A 20,498-nucleotide genomic window follows, 5' to 3' on the forward strand; every position below is an offset into this window, starting at 1 on the left:
CATTTACATATTTCTCAATTATTTCGATTATAATTATTATAATCATTAATATTATATATAACATAACAATTTTATACATAATGATTTTGTAGATATAAATTAAATTTTTAGAAATTAATTGAATTTTTTTATGACTTTGAAATGAAAAATTATGTACTCACATGATTGTTCAGTTGTTGTCCGATGCTTCTTCCAGATCTTCTCTCTTGTTCTTTTTGTCAGATTCGATCGTTGCAAAATAACATAAAACTCGTGAAAACAAAATTAATTATAAGCATGCGTGTTAGAATAAAATAATAGCACAACATTTGCATAGCACATTCGATCACATCGCACATTTTATCATTAAATTGCAGATAAAAACGAAAGAAAAGTACAAATTTTATGACCCTTTCGATATTCGCGATCTTGTAAATTAGCGCAACAAACAAAATTTTAAATAACAATTTCAACACTTTAATTTACGTAAGTAATCCTCTTTTTAAAAATCACTTCCAAGAAAATGCTAAAAAATTAAAAACTTATTAATATATACATAATTCTCTTTCAAGAATCGAATTAAACTGCGGAAAAATCTCAGACTGCTTTGAAATAAATTTCATCTGAATTCATTGATTAAATTGCAATCGTAAATATAATAAAAATTAAATTAATTCTCAAGATTAATTAAATCTATTTATTAAATTGTATTATTTTTTAAGATTGGATTCAGATGAATTTTCAATAGAAATATTATAAAATAAATAAGATCTAAAATTAAACATTTCGATGGTCTATCATGGCTTTGTCTGAATCGAAGAAATTGAATTACGTAAAAGAAAAAATTTTACTTGCAAGTTCACATAATTTATTAAATAAAATTTAATTTTTCTATGTTAATATACGAAGAAGGGGACAAGAAACTGCCGTCGAAGAAAGGCATAATAGACCGATTTATAAGTTGACAATCAGTTTTAATAGTTGCAATAGAAAACAATATACAGAATACAGATACAGAATAATCCTAGCTGACGAAAGGCTCTCCTAGGTAAAATGTTGTTAATCGTGTAGTGAAAAATTATGAATGAAAAACAAGATGATATACACATAATGAGTGGCTTATTTTTACCTATCTGCTTATCGGTTAGTTCATTTACCTAATTACAATGATTGGAATCGTTAATTATAATTATGTCTGTATAGACACACAGGTGTGTATACGTAATAGAGATTCTTAAATGCTACACAATGTTGCTTTTACTTTGGTTTTAAATTAAGGACTAGCGTGTTGAGCTCCGCTCTGCCTCTGCGTATACTTATTATTTATTAAATTAGCATTTATACCTCGTTTTAATATCAATCTACAAAATATTGGCAGTTGTTCGAACGCAAATCTTGCCGTTAATTCCCGCAAGAGACAATGCTAATGATGCTATGATGATCGCGACGGAATATCAAATAAGAAAAATGAATATTACTTCTTGAATCGTTTCGTGTCTCGAAAGCATTTCGAGGCTCAACGTCTCGTTACAAATCTCGGCAATGAGCATAGCTCAGACAAATCGCGCGAATGTGTCTCGCAAATAATAGTAAAACGTATCGCGCGTAAGGTATCCTTCCTCTCCCTTCGCTCTGCCCTACATATTACGGTTTAAACAACGTGATGCGGCGAAAAGGCACAAGGCATGCGTTTTATTGAACATCGTGTAACAACGCGAAAATGTAATGCATGTGGACGTGGAGGAGTTAACAGAGAAGAGGATGCTGCTGAGCAATAATCATTGTAAATGCACTTTTGTACGAAACACATCTCACCCCGTGTTGAGGGTGGATAGTGATGGGTCGACGGTGAACAAGTGTCGTCGTCGCATTACGATACGCAGATGACGGAGCGAAGCTCACAGTGAGTGTAGTGTTGTGTATACCATTTAGAATTGGAAATGTAATTTAGAATTAGAATGTAAAAATACTATGTATATGTACATTAATTAGTTAATCGTGGGCATTCAATTATGTTACACCGTTACGTCGATCAGAGAGCTTTTTCTTTTTCGCTTTTTTCGTGCTTTCTTCCTTTTTGTCTCTTTTTATCTCCTATGTCTCTTTTTATTTCGTGTGTTTCCTTCTTGACGTACTTGGAGAACCAGTGCCGGTCGCGCGTTGAAAAATTTCCGTCGAACGATCGTCGACCGGTACCGTTCTTCGTCTCTATTCTTTTTTTTCCTCCTTCGTCTCGTCTCGTATTAATATTCCGTAACATATGTTACACACGTCGAAGAACAACGTTGATCGATTGGCACATAAAACGGAAGCAACATTTAGACCAGTCGCGGCGCGATAATACGTTATGTACAAATTTCAAAACGCGGGGAGGGAGGAGTACAACGTACTTTCGTGTATCATTGGCGTTGACGCAAAGGGCATAAAACGGATAAAAATTATCTTCTACGCGTGTGAAAAAGTAGAAGTAGCCCGAGTAATAAGAAAGATCCTCATAAAAGTATCCCGTAATATGAAAAAACGCGGCATGACGCGAAGGCGATGGAACACTGGCGATATCAATTTTGGAACGGATATAATTTTCGCGGCGTCATTTTGCTAACTCGTACGTCCTGATACGTTCTTTTTCTTGCCTCTCCTCTACTATTTTTTTTAATTCCCGCCGTCGATATTTGCCATCCGCGATGCTCGCGCTATGTCGTTGAACGTCACACTTTTTAGAAACAATGACGCTGCCGCTAATCCCTATTTATCGATAATTATCGTTGCGGTAAAAAGAAAACGATACAAAATGAATTATATATCGATATACACCTAGTATACAAAAGCTCTCGATTTTCGTTTTTCTTTTGTCTCTTTTTCTTGTAGTTTGATATAATTCGTATTTAAGTATTTTCATTATTTCTCCTTTTTCCCTTTTTGTATCTATCTAAGTGCTATGTACATTATATGTTTATATACATGTAAAACGATTAATTGATTCATTTTTTTTCCATATCCTTAATGATTGTATAATTAGGATTGACTATGTCTTAGAGTAATTAACGGAATTACGAGTTTGTCGTTATTATTATGTAAAATATCAAATGTCGTACGTGTTAGATGGTATGTCCATCTCCAAGGTACCATTTTGGACGAATAGCGGTCCGTCTAACATGCCTAGCACTTTGATGAGCAAATACTTTGGAGATTACATAAATCTAATAATAATCTTCAGGTAATATTAAGTATAGATGATTTGTTTTTTTTTTAATTACAAATATAAAACATGTATATGTAAATAGAACTCTTAATTATGCGCGAACATGTTCATCTCTAATTGAGCATACGTGAATTTCTTATCATCAGTCTAAGCCGAACTGTGCGGCTCCATACATAACGGCGGTTTAACAATACACGTCTCTCTTTCTCTCTCTTTCTCTCTCTCTCTCTCTCTCTCTCTCTCTCTCTCTTTCTTTTCTATTTTTCCCCTTTCTCTCTTTTTGCCTTAAGCTTCGTAGTATCTACCGTGTTAACAAATAATATCGCTGTAATGAGAAACAACAATATATGCATACGCTACAGAAAAACGTTATTCATAAAACTTTCAAACAATCTCTCAACGAGCAACATGACGCACGTGGCCGCCGGCCGGGTAAAGTATAAATTGTCTCCTACAAACAATTCCTCTCATCGCGGGAAGCTGAAGCGCGGATCCCAGAAGATCTCTTTCCGTCATCGTCGGAACGAATTCTCTCTCATGCGATTCCTCGGTTTAAGAATGCCATCTTAAGGAAAGAATCTTAATGCCGGCGAACGGATGAAAGATGTGGCTCCGCTCGTGGAAACGAGAAATCTTGTAAACGACGAATGAATACATCGATTATAATCATCGTGCAGCGCGGGAATCATTATGCATTACATTATGCATTACGTGATGCCTCCCGATGAGATAATCCGCGACCGAGGGTGCGTTAATCTGAGGGAACGCGACGTCACTGGGATCCTTACGCTTCATTGTCACAGCCCTTTACCGCCGAAATGCGGGTACAACGTGCGTTATATGGCTCCCTATTATCGCAATATATCCCACTTACGATAGGCCAAACGCATCGAGTTTCGTCGTCATCGTCATCGTCGTCATTATCGTCGTCGTCGTCGTCATCATTTTCAAAAATATATATACGTTGACTACTTAGGCTTTCGACGAAGAACGGAAAGACGTTGTCTCGCTCACAATCAACAGGATTAATTCTTTCTTTTTTTTTTTTCCCCGGATATACAGCGTTATTACCCTCTAGCAATACTTCGTTTATAGCCTAGGTAATAGTGAGACCCTCATATGATCCATTTGAATTACTTTTTTCTCTGTTTTTTTTTTCTTTTTGTAATTTTTTTCCCTTCTTCCGACCGCGTGAAACATTGAGATGTTATCGCACTATGTACACGGGTTTAATCATAATTAGTAATTGGAAATAAATGCAAAAATATATGTATATGTATGAACATTTAGTCGAGCTAATACGAGTATCCGTGCAGTTTTTCGACCGTCCGCGGGAATCGCGTAAGCTGCTTTTATACGTTCCTCTACGCAAAATCTTTTTCGCGCGGTCCTCTCGAAACATCGCTGCGCTGTCGACAGAGTATATTTAACCCTTAACTAAAAACGTAGCAATTAAACTTATATACTATTGTCTTTGTTCAAGATATCACTACGCCGAGACATTCCACTGGTATCGCTCTCCTCTGGGAAAATTTCTTTCTCTCGTTGATTATGTTATATCTTGTGTGTTTTTATCTCACACGACAGACGCTCGCGGTAAAATCGTGAAACGATTAGCGGGGTCTGCGATGATCGAATCATGATCTCGACTTGGTCGAGTGAGTTTACATCGTCGTTATCCGTTTTTCGTTTTATAAACGCACTTCTAAACGCAACGCGTAAAAGTTGCATCGTGGATGCATTTGGCAGCGATCCGCTCGTATGTGTTTGTGCCGAATGAAAAGCGCGGATTATCGACGAAGTCGGCATGACCAATTAAACGCAAAAATACGTGAGTTTTTTTAACGAGCGATCGGTCGTTGGTGATTAATCATAAAATCGTATTGCGACGAACGGTCGTTTGATTTACATTGTGTACGAGTAGAAGGTAAAAGTATATTGGACTATCTACAATATTGACTTTAGGATCGGCAGTGAAAACTCCGTCGGATTCGTTTTCTGTTTCGTAAAAGTTATTCAAGGGATGACAATCGCAGCGCAATTACGTAAATAGCGATATAAGTAACTTAAGCGACATTCTAGAGAAATTCTAACGCAAGTAATTAAAGCACGAGTATGACTTATGATATGCAAATTGCGCGATTATGCTAACAATGTGCTTGAATAGTTCGTGTTTCAGAAACAACGAACTCCTGTGAAATTCTCCTTTTCAACATATAGCTTAAGTTGTCGCGTAGTCTCTTTCTTGTGACATATAGAGTAGTCCGAAGTCAATTGAGGTCATAGCTAAAGACATGTTGAAACAAAAAAATATTTGAATGAAATATTTGAATTTCAGATTTGCAGAAATATAACATATTAATTGAGTGAATAAAATCAAATATAGTTTAACAAGAAATATTAATATATAACATAATATAGTATTAAATTTACGATAATAAAGATTAATATCCATATTACAGAATATTATGCATGTATCATTAAAAACAGAGAATGTAAATATCTCTCTTGAATTTAAAAATATTTCAGAAACTTTGTACAATTTTAAAAATTTTTATAAATCTTAAAAATCTATAATTATAATAATTTCGGTAAAATATTAATAAAAAACAGTTAAAAATTTATTATCATATTGTTGCAAAAAATCCAATTCTATTTTAAGTATACAAGATTTATTCGATTATGGCTGGATTTTGATGCTTAATAACTATTTTTTTAAATTTATAGATATACATTCAAAACATTTGTCAAAATTTATATATACATGTATAGTTTAAAACATTCGTCGATCTGTATAAACGTTTACATTCTACTTTTTTTTTAAATATATATAGTAGTAGATTATTAAGACTGTAATTCTCTTTTGTTACAATTGACTTCAGACTCTTCTATTTATTCTTGCATGGATCGTAAGATCCTGAATATTCTGATAAAATATAAAATAATGAACTCGCTGATTATTCTTGTTATTTAATGCTAAAGATGACTATATCTAACATTAAATATCTCACTAAGTGGGAATGTCGAGATTAGAGATCAAATCGCCACATTTAGCACTGAACTTGGTTAGCACCATAGATATTGTGTATAAGGAAATTAACTTAAATAGAGAATCGTAAACAACATGAAGGGTGAGAATGAAAAGAAAGTTTTAACGTCGCTGCTATCGGACTCTCTACAATTTTCCAAGTATTCTTTTTTTGTAATAACGATTGTCTCGCCTCCCTCAGCCTTGAATTGTCGGAATGAACCGACTTATCAATGCGAAAGTAAACAATGGACGGTCATGACGGATATGCCCACTTTTGCATAGTTACGAGCTGTAAAGGGGCAATATTGTGCGATCATTAATTTAATTAATATCAATATTTTAAAAAGCAATGTTATTGATTGCGTGCTATAATCATGATTATAAAAAATTAGGTACTAACAAGATCTTGTATCTTGTAGTTAGAATAACCAACGTCAAATTGAAAGACAGAGGATAGATTTGTACAATGAAAGAACATGTAAAAATTAGTTTGCTTGTTAATTAATTTTGAAATAAAAATAGAAATTTGTTTTGTGACAGTTGCTACAGAACTGAAAAAGATATTCCGTAATATTTGTATTAATAGTAATATTACCATTGATCGCCAGGTTTATGATGACATTTAGAAATTTGGGTTTTGTATTTCGGCGTCAGTCACAGTCAGAGTGAAGAAGATCTCTGTTTGATATTTCAAGGGTCTATCGAATATCCCGACACTTGTTGATACCAGCATAGTGATATCTAAACATAATCGCTATGACGAAGAGCGTACGTGCCGACGTGCGTGAAGTAATCGAAAAACGAAAATATTGCGGGATTTTTCGTCTATCTCTGGGATTACACATGTAATAATTTACATAAAATATACTTTCCTCGACAATTGGAGTATCGATTTGAAGCTTCGATCGTTCGATGCGTCGTGATTACGTCGCTGTTTAGCGGATATGCTAAATAACGCTAAGGCGAGCAGACGAAGACGAAGAGTTAGAGCAGGGAAAACGATAAAGATGGGGAGAAAAGGCAGAATTTGCGGAAAAGAAACATCGGAGGAGATAGAATCATCCTCGAGCTTTTGGAGAACGTTCGCGCGTATCGGCGCGGTCATTCTCTTTTTCTCTCCTTCTCCAGGGTGTCGCTCTTCGTCGAGCATTCGATCATACGTACATATATCCCTAAGATTAGAATTCAATCGCGTAGGAGAATCGTATCTCCTGTCGTCTAGGAAGTAGCCGCGTGGAAGGGAAAGGCTGTTTACAGCGTGAACTTGGTGCACCACTCTCATGTCCCGCGTCTCTTTCTTTCCTTTTACCTTTGTCTTTCTCTATTTACACACTTCGTCGTACTTTCTCGCGCACCAAACAGAATCCTCGGAGATTGTTCAGGCGCATAATGACGAATGTCAGGGCCTTCAGCCGCGACCGCTATCGTTCGTGAGCCGTCGTCGCGCACGTCCTCTTCCTCGTCGTCGTTCAGAGAGATAATGATCGATGACGATGCGAACGACGTGGACGATTCAGAACAGAGTCCATCGTCACAATCGCGTCGTTCAGAGACGCGTGCTCCTCTCCGTGACCGTAGCCGATCGGCGGTCCTCGTCGTCGTTCTGAGCGACGGCGCGGTATTTGCCGCGCGTCGAGCCGGGCCCGAAGATCGGCGAGCCTCAGACAAGATGACCATCGATGTCGGAATAGGTCGGCGTCGCTGCGAACGTCGACAGCGGGTGACTCTGGCAGGACGGCGGCGGCGGTGCTGGATGTGAATGCGGATGCGGATGGGGTCCACCGTTATTGGTACCGGCACGGGCAAACGTGGCGGGTGGCGGCGGCACCGACGGCGGTATCGGCGACTTGGTGCCCGCAGTCATCACGGTGACATCGGGTGGTGGTACCGGACGCGGCAGCGTTCTAGTACGTGTCAGGGTACCGGTACCAGCCCCCGTCATGTGCCCGCCTATTATGTGACCTGTCGAGCCCATGGACGAAGGGTAGTAGGGTCCGCCGATCGGGTCGCCGATAGCAGGCGGCGCCGGACTCGGGTTGCTGTCGTAGCTTATATAACCCCGGCCACCGTTGTCCATCTCCACGCTGTAGAAACTCACGTCGTTGGGCGGCGCCGGGCTCGGATTGCCGATGTAACTCGACTTCGACACTGTAACATTAGATGACAACGTAGACGTTAGAAGGTGTCGCACGTTATATGTTGACGTAGCTAAGGAACAATGACGAGGAATCAACGGACTCCTCCGTATGCTATTGATACGGTTCATGTCATCGCTATCCCTTGAATTTCAGTAATCATGCTTGTATCTAAGAATTATTTCTATGTATATGTACACTAGTTTTGTTTTAAAGTATCTAAAAATTCTATCAGATATAAATTTGAAAATAATTTTGATGAATTATAAAAATGATTTTGTAGGACGCTTAAGCATAATGATAATATTGCAAAAATTTTTGAGTTTCTAGCAATCAGTTTAGAATATTCTACATAAGTATTTTGATGCAATAAAATTATTTTCAAATTTGTACTTGGCCACATTTCTAAATACTTTAACAAAATCTTAACAAATTTTTTTCCACGTATCATTTACATATAATCGTTGATACTCACATGTGCCGGAAAGAGTTCCGCTGGCGGTAGTTCGCTGCGGCGGTGAGTCCATGTTCATAGATGTTTGCATGTGATTGCTACGACGACCGAGAGTGCCCTGATGAACCTGCATTTCTAAACCGCCTTTCCCGAAGTCCTGCATAGTTTGATCTATTAAATATGTGCTAGCTGCGGTTTTACGCCCCTCGTCCTGTTATGCAACAAATTAAATGACAATCGTTGATTTGTGGCGCGATATCCAGTTTGCGTTTTGCGTTTTGTAAAGGACAGACAGGCGTGAAACGAATTCCGGAAACTAAAACTATTTATTTCAATATTTTACTCCAATATTGCAAAATTCTTCTAACAATACAGCGAGTATAAATATTATTTCTAGCATACAAGATTAAAATTATTTTGTTATACCGTCCCTACAATTAAAAACATGAAATATAAATATAAAAATAATATTATTTTCTATACGAAATTGAATTTTATTCTTTAATTTCTTGAGGTTTCACGCCATTTTTTGTTAATAATAATTAATATAAGTTCGTGTTTTCTTCAATCTAGATTTTATTCCCAATGGAAGTATAAGTAGTGAAGAGAGAGAGAAGTTGTTTATAATATATATGAATAGTACCAGAGTCAGTAATTAACGCGATAATAATTTAATCGCGGCAATTAATATCAACATCCACTTTGCATTTATTAACACGTAGTTTCGTTTTTATTTCAAATGATCATACTAATTTTACAAAGATAATATTAGTAACAATATTTTAACAATATTATAAGTATTAAATCAATTTAATAATTAATTTTATACTAATCTAATTAATAATATAATCAATCCATAATAAGACTGTAATTAGTGATTTATTAATAATAACATAATTAACATTAAATTAATAATACAATATAATCGTAAAATCTGTAATCGCTTGTAATTAGCGACACTTAATCATGAATCAGTTTGGATCATTGTATTAAGTCGCAACGCGTAATTAATATTAATAGAAATTTTATTGCTAAACTCATGTGTTCTCTGGTAGCAGCTTATTTTGTTTTATTTGAATCGCGTTGCGCCCCGTCATTTTACATGCGATACATCGTCTCGGTTCGTATTATAATTTGCGCAACGTTCGTGCTAAGAATTTCGCTCGCACGATTTCTGCATGTATTTTCTTCGTCGATCGTGGAGAAGCACATTTTACGTGCGCGAATGTCGGCGATGTCGAACGTCATATAATCGCCGTAGCGTATTAAATCGACACGCGATCGAGATTAACCGCGTTCTCCGATACTACGCTGCTCTTGCATCTGCATATTTACAGACATAATCTATTAAAAGACGCATCGCCTCGATATTGTTTGCTCTTTCGAAGCTCAGCGTAAATGCGATCGAATAGATTTCTACAGTAAGCCCCGATATCTAGTAATCATCAATTTCCTCTAATCATTTTTTTTTTATAATGGCCCGCGAGGAGCGGCATGAAGTTGCCGGTGGTTTAAATCCTTCCCAACGTCGCGGAACGAATGGCGTCGAGGTGATGGTTCGTTGCGTTTCGCGCTCATTCCGAATGCGGCGCAAAACGATGCGATTTAACATCGGAAATGATAGAACGGACGACGGGTGAGCATCGTGTTTGAGATTAATCGCGTCATTGGCGCGTTTTTTTTTCAATCAGAATTCTTGTTCCTTGCGACACAGTCTGTTTATTAAAAAAATGATGATTTCAGAATTGATTATTCGTTCGAAACTTATCGCAAAAGTCATTAAATATATTTGTGTTAATTATTGCTTTTGATTAAATTCTTAATTCTTTATTCTCTTGATATAATTCTTAATTATTTTCAATGCAATATATATGAATTTTTCCGATTCGCGGTAAAATCGCGGAGGCTGCGTGAAGTTGCCAGCACATGGTTCGAGTCCTTCCCACGTCGCGGAACATCGTGCACGTTATGCGCATCGAGGCGTCAGTTCGTTGCGTTTCGCGCTATTAGTCCGTCCCGAATGCAGTGCGAAACGATGCGATTAACATCGGAAACAGACGATGGGTGAGCATCGTGTTATGTTATATTAACGTATATGCTCGTGAGATTAATCGCGTTATTCGATGTTGCGTTATTAGCGCGTTTCTCGTCTACCGAATTCCGATCTCGCGCGTGTGAACATAGCCAGTTTAATAAAAATTGCAAGATCTCTAATGTATATTCATTTGAAACTCGTCGCGAAAGTCATCGAATATGATATTTGCGTTAATCGTAATCTTTAAAGTAATTCTTAATTATTTTCGATATGATATAAATTTTTTTCGCGGTTCGCGGTAAAATCGTGGAAGCTGCGTGAAGTTGCCGGCGCGTGGTTCGAGTCCTTCCCGGTCTCGGTGCATCGTGTAACATGGTGTCGAGGCGTCGCGTCGATTCGCTGCGTTTCGCGTCATTTCCTCATCTCGAACGCGTTGCCGCGAGTGCGACGAATGTCGGAAATACCGAAACAAGCTACGGGAGTGAGAATCATATTGTATTACATTAACGCGTACGATCGCAATTAACCGCATCGTTCAACAATACCAATCGCGACCTCCTAATTCAGCTTTCAATACTCGTGGCTATCTGATTTCAGTTATATTATTTCATTATCTACTTTTGTAAATAGTACATTGCGCGCGCGATTAGATCGATCAAAGTACTCATTTATTAATTGCCAATTAGTTCGCTTAGATTGCGTAAGAAGAAATGTACTTGAATTCATATCGCATTCATTTAGCGAACCGGAATGAAGTTGTCAGCGCGGTTCGCCATGGCGCGCGCAACGAATATCGGCGAGTGATGTCGATTGTCGAATCGCGTTATCGTTTTTTTTAATTATCGCGAGTGCAATAAACAGTGGAAGTGCCGTACAAAGTACTGGGCGAGTGTCGCGTTAATTAGCCTCCGAGAATGTAATTAGCCGTTTAGTGCCTCCGATCGACTCTTATCCACCTGAATGGTTATTCGGATTATTCGATGGAACAACGATGGAGAAATGGCAGCGACGGCGCGACGACTGGTAAGTAAATTGGTTCGATCGTCGATTAATTAACCCGGCATTACCTCGCAAAAGCGAGAGTTTACCGCGAATCAGAAAAAATAAACTGTGCATGTTATATTCTTTTTTTTATATTATATTCCCGTTCAATCAATAGGATAATATATCTGATATTTCGCGCGTGTTAAATTCGTTAATTCTGTAATTCTTTTGGATATAAAATAATCACAACAAATAAAAAGTAATCATAATAATAAACAATATTGTAATTTAAATAAATAATAGATAATAAAATAATGAAAACTGATATCAATCAACTAAAGAAACAAAAATATATTTTTATCATTTAATAAAACAATTTTTCGTTAAATTCTCTTTGCATTTTAAATCTGATTGTTTTAAATGATTTGAAATTGTATTGTATTTAAATTATTTAAAAATTGCTAATTGTCATTAAATTTTTACTTTTAAATTTCCCTGAGTTTTGCACACAATAGAAAAAACAAAAATTTTTATTTTTATTTACAGATTTTACGTACATTATGCATACGTCTCGTACGCTGATGCTCTGATCCATGTCGAATAAGTCGTATAAATATTTTATTGCCATAAAACAATAAATTAATGCAAAGAATTGAAATATTAAAATTTTTTTCTCTTCACAAATATGTCTTAATGCTAGTTTGATTACTTTACATTTTTTTTTTATTCTCTCGTTATTGCTTTTACTTCCATTACAAAATCTCACGCTACTGCGAGAAAGCAAGCAAGTACTTAATGATTAGAAAAGCCACGTTAAAGTGGTTTTGTGGAAAATGTTTTTGTGCAAATTTGTGCAATTTACGGCGTGAAATCTTATTAGATTAAGATCGTCGCGAACATTTATCTAAGACTGCTTTCATCGTAGCTATTTTTTACAAAGCTAGTTTATTTAAGAGATGCGTTAGATTTACCTGAGGGTAATTGCCTTTAGCCAAACTCTGCGATCGGATAATGTAAAATTATTTTGATATAAATATATTATATAAAATCAAGATTTTACACGAAAATAAAAGTACATTAAGCTGTGCCATTAAAGCAATTTAAAGAAAAGGATAGTTTAACTTCAAATTGTTAAAGTTTAGTTTCGTAATCAGAAAGTTTCTATAGATTTTACAGAGTCTCAACTTTTGAAGTAACTAGTAATTGCAACAATATCATGCTTAATGGTGTGCAAGATATCATTTCGAGTATAAAAAAACAAAGTTAAAATTAGCAGTGAGAGAGACAGTCTCATTAATACAAATAGGCATCCCGTTTATTATTCTAGGAGCTATCATATCTTGTGTGTAAAATAAAAAAGATAAATTAAAAGTATAAAAATCGTAAGAAACCCAATTATAAGTAAAAAGAAAGAGCGAGAGCTAGCAAAACTAATAGGGAGAATGAAACAGAAAAAGTGTTGCTAGAACTCAAACCTACCCTCCGGAATTACTTGTTACTAAGAACATATTGACTGATGGCACTGACCACGTAATCATTAGCGTCGAAGTTGACGTCGCTCTTCTCGTCCGACATCGAACTTAATTCGCCGGTCATGGTGTCGCCGTTGACGGTGGACGGTGCATACATATCCGCGGTCTGCGACTTATTAATACCTGTACAAAAATAACGCATGATGAACGTGTAAATAGCAAAGCCAGGTGCAAGTAGTAAGACTACAGCCGCATACAGAAGATGAATTTTATTGAAACAATCAAATTTGATTTTTTTCAACTTGCAAATCACGAACGTGATGAATCTCACATTTCTTTAATAACATATGCAGTTAATTTAAAAAACACATAAATTTAATGTTCACAAATTTATAATAATGAATTCATTAGGTTTATAATAATGAATTTTGTCAGTCCATATTATAACTGCATATTAGCAATACTAATTAGCTTTACTTAATAGATATAATTAAATTTTAAATTAAACACTCTCTCTGGATATTTTAATTAAATTAGAATAATATACGGTATTATAATTTTTATTTTGTTTTGAGATCCGTTTTAAAATTTTATCAGAGTAAACCAGACACATCTTCTGTTGTAACTATAGTCAAACTGTTGGGTTATAATCTTCTAAAGTGAAGCGCGTACGCGCTAAGTATTATTGGTCGTAAACTTACGAGCTTTATTTCGTTTTCGTATTATGTACCACAACATGATGAAGACATTAACGATAAAAATGATGACGGAAGTCGCTGCTAACGTATAGATATAATTCATCGGAAAGTCGCCCTTTTCCGAGAGGACGTCCGGCAGGTTTTCCTCTTTATTCGGGCCTAGGGAAATAAAGGAGAGAAAGGACACGTGATAAATATTATATTTACCAGCACGCTGGGCCTTCTTTTTCGACTTTATTGTAGCAAAGACTATGGTCGCGGCAATGAGTAGGCAAGCAGAGGCGGAAACAATGATGATAATGATGATGATGTAGGAGGAACTATTCTCGCTTAATGTCAACTCGGTTGGTGGCGCCTCGCCTGTAACCCAAGCCAATGCCCCATCACCGGTTTAAGTTATTCATGCAATGATCTACATTGTTAGTCACACGTTCAATTTCAAAATCTTCGGCTATACGAACGTTGTAATGCCAGATTGTATGACAGATTTACAGCCAGTATTTAAGATCAAATAATAACTAGCTACTTGCTCACTTATTATATTTTCTAAAAAGACAAGCAAGTAACTGTTAGTTTGTGTTTTCTGCACTGATGTGTAAAATAATCATAACAACGTGCGGCAACATTGTCCATATTGGTTTCCAAATTTCGATCACAACTTCCTTGTTAAGCCTGTAATTTCTATCTTGAGTTAGAGGCGCTTGGAAGAATACTACTATACCGAAAAATTTTCAAAGCTAAGCGACACCCTGTACTGATGCGATGACCGTTGGAATGAATCATGCTAAAATCATCGCAGTGTACAATATGATTATCCATGATACTTATAAATGTTATGCTATATAATATCTAATGTACTTTGTTGCAACTAACCCACGATATAAATGCCATGCGAACATTCACGGGACACACTAAATACGTACGTAATGTAATACACGATCAACCTAATTACTGAGTACAATTAATTACGTGGATGCGGGGCAATCGCGTTTAATTATGTCTCGATGATCTGCATAATGATTTAGCAAGCTGTTATTTTCCACCATGTAGCATGAATAACGATATACTGTCTAATGCAGATACTTTGTTCGTGAAAAAAAAAAAAAATACCTTTGATGAACATGATTCTCATGATTTCTATTAATTACTGTTTCGTTATATATTATACTGGAAAGTCATTTTTAAATAGAAAAGCAATCTACGGTGTTTATCTACAACTTACGAAGCGTCTGGATTTTGGTGATATCCGGCAAGAAGCCGCTGTCTCCTTTCTCGTTGATAGCCTTTACACTAAATACGTAATAAGTCCCCAGCGACAGGCCGGATATAGTGGCCTTATACTCGCCGGGCGGGACGTCCAGGTAGTGATAGCGACCCTCGTAATCCTGCGCCTGTCGCCACCGTATCTGATGGGATGTCGACAAGCCGCCGTCGAAACCGCGCTTCCAAATCAACGTGACCGAGTCATGCGTGTGGTTATAAACCTTCAGATCGCTTGGCTTGTCCGGCGGAGACGTGACGTCCAAAAGTATGTCGTCAGTAGACTCTCCCATTTTGTTTAGTGCACGACATTTGTATTTTCCGTAGTCCTGCGACCTCACGCGGTAGATAGTCAACGTCGTTTCCGAATACAGCTCGGACAGCTAGTGACATATTATTTTATCAGTAACAATATAACTTATTATTATTAAGAGAACAAAATCAGAAAATGTTTTGACATACGCAACATACGCTTTCGATAGAAATCTTTGCAATGATATAGTTACATTTTCCATGGAAAGATTATAATTAGGTGTTGTGACCTCTTTACAAGTTTCAAATTTTCAACGGTAAATATCTTCTTAACTATGCCCGACATGGAAATTTTATCAAAGTAAAATTCGCTCGAAGTTAAACGAAGAACAAGATTTACAGTATGCAATACAATACTGTAAAGCTTCGGCGCTCTAAAGGAGATATACTGGTAAAGGAACTCGTTATTTAAGAGATAAGTACATCTTATAAAGCGACTTACATCGCTGTGAGTGATACTGTATTTATCCTCAGTTGCATTCGGCAATAAAGTTTTCCCATTGAAGATCCAAATGAAACGCGGCAATGGAGATCCTCGAGCTTTGCAGAACAATTGGACGTTTATTCCTTTGTTCGCCGCTGCCTTTCGCGTCAGCGGGGTGTTCGTCATTTCCGGTTTAACTGCGCATAAAAGTACCAGTAAATTCTTTATTACACGCTTTCCGATACGTGAATCGCGCAACGAATATTTTTGCGATGCTTCACGTGATCACACAATACCTGTACGCTTTTTCTACTAAAATATAATTAAACGTTGAAATTTTTGTGGCAATTATAGAGTCGTAGGCAATTCTGCTATTGACTACTTGATTATTATTGATATTATTAATCAAGCATAATTATTGCAATAATAATATTATATCATTTAATTATTAACATCAATAATTAGAATACTTTTCGCTGAATTATTATTAACTGTTTACTATATAAATATTGAGACTAAATATACTAATAGATATTATTAATCGTATACGAATTTTCTCGATTTTTTGTTTCAATCTCATTTACTAATGTCCATTTCCATCAATGTAAATTAACTTTAATGTTGGTTCAACTTACTTTCTGTCTTTTTTTTAATTTCAAGAACTAAAAAAGATAAAGAATAAATCAAAAAGTAAGAGAGTAATGTTAATTTACATTGATAAAAATGTATATAAATGTATTGTTCGCTACTTTTTAAAATTACTAGATGCAAAATTACTGCGTGATATATAACATTTAAAATGCAAATTCATTCACTTTTTATCATCTGTTTACTTAGAACTCAGCGGTATTAATAGTGTAACAAAATTTAAATAAAATTCTTTACGTACAGTTTGTAATAAATAGAATAGGATCTGATGTTACGTTGCCGATGCCGTTGTTAACCTTGCATCGATACTCGCCCACATCTTCCTTGCTGGGATATTCTATATGAAGGTATGACGTCCGGTTAACGAAGGATGTCGAGTAACGTCCCGGCAATTCAGGATTCGATCCTACTTTCTGCCATGTAACGTACTCATCGCCGATCGGACTGCCGTCAACCTCACAGAACAGTTTCGCTTCCATATCTGGGGGATAGACTATTCCTGACGAAGACGTTCGCTTGATTTTAGCCGGATCTGCGGGATATCAGGAATAAAAGGATGAAATGTGAATTGTGAATGATGAAATTGTGATTCGTTCATTAACAAAAACAATTTTAAATATTAAAAAAATATAATCATAAAATCACTTCTTAGAATTTTCTTCTTAGAAAAAACTTTTTGAAATTCACTTGACTTTTAACAAAATCATAAGAGAAAGTGAAGAACGGATTAAAATTAATCAATAATTTTCTAAGATATAATAATATAATTATCAAATCGCCAATATTTTTTATTAACGTGTCTCGAAATTAATCACAATAATCTCGTAATAGAATTTACTTGCGCAATGCAATCGACGCGACGATATTGTTTGCTTACACTGCACAGTCAGATTTAACTGATAAAAGGTGGTCCCCTCCTTATTCAGGGCCTCGCATATATATGTGCCGGCATCATGACGATCCAATCTCGTGATATTTAGCGTGGAACCGTGCGCGCTTATTCTCTTGCCGCTGCTACCTAATGGCAGACCATCTCTCGTCCACGTGTATTCCGTCGTGTTGGGATTGCCCCTCGCCGATATGGAAATTACAAAGGGCTCTCCTTCCAGGCCGGTTAGTTCATAAGGGTCCAACGGCGAGAATATCGGCTTGTCTATGGAACAAAAAGAAAACAAGTTCGTACCATGTTATCGTGTTTTATTTCTGTCGTATCTAACGGGCAAGATGTTATAAAAATAGCATTACTTCGATATACATCAGAGAGAAGAATTTTAAATAAATATTATGAAGTAAAATGACGTAAACACATTTTTTAAAAATTATTCAATAAAAGGTATAAACTTCTTCTGTATAAAATTTTTTCAATGGTTATCAGTATACAAGTTTGTTTTTTTCATTTTCATAAAAAAAAAAATTAAACAATCAGTGAGTTGAATATTCGAGAGTAATGAGATTAAAATTTTTTAAAAATATGAAAAGGAGGCAAAAGTTCATGAAATTTATATATCTATATATTTATTGTATAGTACATATTTATTTGATATAAAATATTTTTTTGTATCATCGTGTGCTTATTTTATTTTTTTACATATTTTTATGCTATAAGCTTATGTAAAAATAGTGGATTAATTCTTCTCTCTTCACAATCTCGTCTACGCATTCTTTTCAACTCATTTGTGTTCCAATTGATTGTTATTATACGCCGTAACGACGAGATATCGCGGATAAAATGCAGATAAATTTACACCAACACGATCCGATATATCCAGGGATATAAAAAGAGATATTACCGTGCATTCGCACTCCGCGGAGATTTCCGGGTTGAATGCACTCTCGTCGCTCGTGATATCATGCGTGCGTGCTGATCCTCGCAAGTATACAGATTATGTTGTTAAGAGCAATCTACTTAGGTCTACACTCACACAGCACATCCAGTGTCGTGGCGTCGTGGCTGGATCTCCCCAATTCGGCGTTCTTGGCCTCGCAGGTATACACTTCGCCGTTCATGTCCTCGGTTAAGTCCAGCACGAGCTCGACGGACGAGAGGTAGCCGCCGTGTAATCCGGGCTTGGTGCTGTTCCTAGTGCCGGGCACTGGTATCCCATTCTTCCACCACGACATCTCAGCGGCGGGATTGCTGCTGCTCGATTCGCAGATTAGACGTCCCTCCTGGCCGGCGTGAAAATCCTGGGGTTCGCGGTTAATCTTCACCCTCTCGGGCGGGACTGTGGAGTAAAAAGTCGACGGTTCGCCGTTTAAAATATTGCTATCGCCGCGCCGAGATTCGCGATTCGCGGCGTGAAGAAAAAAGAGAGTAATTACGGCGTCGTTCAATCATCTCTGTGAGCTAGCTTTTCTTATCGGAGAAACTTAATGTCTCCCTTTTTGTCTCGAATTAAGACGAGGCCTCGATAAAAAGAAAACACACAAAAGGATTATGATAACGAATATACGGGATGAGTCATATCTTACAATAGACTTTTAGCACGAGAACTTTGAGCAGCGGGATCTCGGTGGCGGAATTTGTCGCCTCGCATCGCACGTGAGCATTGTTGTCGGACGCGTTGACAAGTATCGCCAGCTCGCTCGAGACAGCGTGAGGCCGTTGCCTCACTGTGCCAGGTACCTGTGATATATCAAAAGAATGTTAGTATAATGATCTATCCAATGGTGGATCTTAAAATATTTCTGGAAATTGGTATCAAATCAAAAACGCTCGCGAAAATTAAAAGACTTCAAAAATGCAAGAAACAATGGTGTAATATTCATAAATGATAAGAGACAGATTTTTTTAAATATTAATTCAAATTAAAAAATGAATAACTCTTGCGAATTATGAATTTCTACTATTTGAAAAAGTTATAAGAAAAGTTAATGCTGTTACTTTTAATAATTATTATAAAATCAAAAGACAAAGCTTCTAAGCTTTAAGCTTTGTTGTTTAAAACATTGCATAAAATTTAAAACTAACGAGGCTTTAAAAAGTTTTAATGTTTGAATGCACAAGATCGTTTTCAATAATATTTAATTAAGTGATATGTAACTCTAGGAAAAACAGTCCGAGGGACTAAATAACCCATTAAATTACTAAAAATTAATTACTTCCGTTATTATTATTTCTTCAATCAAATTTTTTGAACATAAACGAGAAAACAGGGAAGAGTTTTTGTGCTTAGGATTTTATGTCTTTTGAGTGTAATAATTCGCCACTGCTAGATTTATGACGATCGCATTGTTCAAGTTTACGTACCTTGCGATCGTTTTTGTACCATGTTAACGTGGCCAATGGATTACCCGACGTGGCAGTGCACATGAGCTTCAGCACCGTTCCGGCAACTATCGTCGTGCCTTCTTCGTATCCGGTGACGGTTAGTTTTGAAGGTGGATCTAGAAAATCGATTAAGTCCGGTCATAACCGATTAATCATTTTTTTTTTCTGCTATCATTAAGCATGGGATTTCTGTGACTATTATATCCCCACACAATTTAAAAAATTTCTATTAAAAGTTACACTCGCAAATGAGAAAAAAAAGATTTACGTAGCGCTAGAAAAATTTTTTAAGTCAGATTAATGTACAATAAAAAAAAAAAAGAATACGCATTCTTTTTTCTTTCATTGTTATCTCTCCATAGTTCGCGAGCTTATTATTCTTCCGCTTTCTTTGTCTCCTTGAATTCACTATTCTTTGAAAATTCGATAAAAAGCTTATGATAATTTGTAAGGATTATTTGGTGAATCCAGTTACATTATTGGACATGAGTGGTATTCGTTATAGTCTCGAATCGCCGAACGATATTGATTGGAGGCCAACTAATTGTTTAGTATATTCAGACAGCGAATAATTTTAATGCATGTAATTACAA

The 20,498-nt window shown here is 36.3% G+C and overlaps 1 protein-coding gene across 7 annotated transcripts in view; it reads right to left on the bottom strand.

Annotated features, from left to right (window-relative positions):
* Positions 1 to 932: 932 nt before the first annotated feature.
* The window catches only part of sns (sticks and stones), a 266,845-nt gene continuing 247,279 nt past the window's right edge, over positions 933 to 20,498 (bottom strand). The window contains exons 8-19 of one of the 7 annotated variants that reach the window (XM_089073091.1): positions 19,885 to 20,021; positions 19,107 to 19,260; positions 18,557 to 18,859; positions 17,512 to 17,787; positions 16,876 to 17,166; positions 16,005 to 16,183; positions 15,213 to 15,633; positions 13,994 to 14,149; positions 13,348 to 13,475; positions 12,792 to 12,818; positions 8,823 to 9,012; positions 933 to 8,360 (exon numbers count right to left, since the gene is read on the bottom strand). In XM_089073091.1, the coding sequence (XP_088929217.1) occupies positions 7,873 to 8,360; positions 8,823 to 9,012; positions 12,792 to 12,818; positions 13,348 to 13,475; positions 13,994 to 14,149; positions 15,213 to 15,633; positions 16,005 to 16,183; positions 16,876 to 17,166; positions 17,512 to 17,787; positions 18,557 to 18,859; positions 19,107 to 19,260; positions 19,885 to 20,021 (2,750 nt within the window). In that variant the 3' untranslated portion in view covers positions 933 to 7,872. The other 6 variants (XM_089073092.1, XM_089073093.1, XM_089073090.1 and 3 more) reach the window with 6 other exon arrangements.

Source organism: Pogonomyrmex barbatus, unplaced genomic scaffold, assembly GCF_055798465.1.
Source record: "Pogonomyrmex barbatus isolate J1 unplaced genomic scaffold, ASM5579846v1 scaffold14, whole genome shotgun sequence".
Lineage (NCBI taxonomy): Eukaryota > Metazoa > Arthropoda > Insecta > Hymenoptera > Formicidae > Pogonomyrmex > Pogonomyrmex barbatus.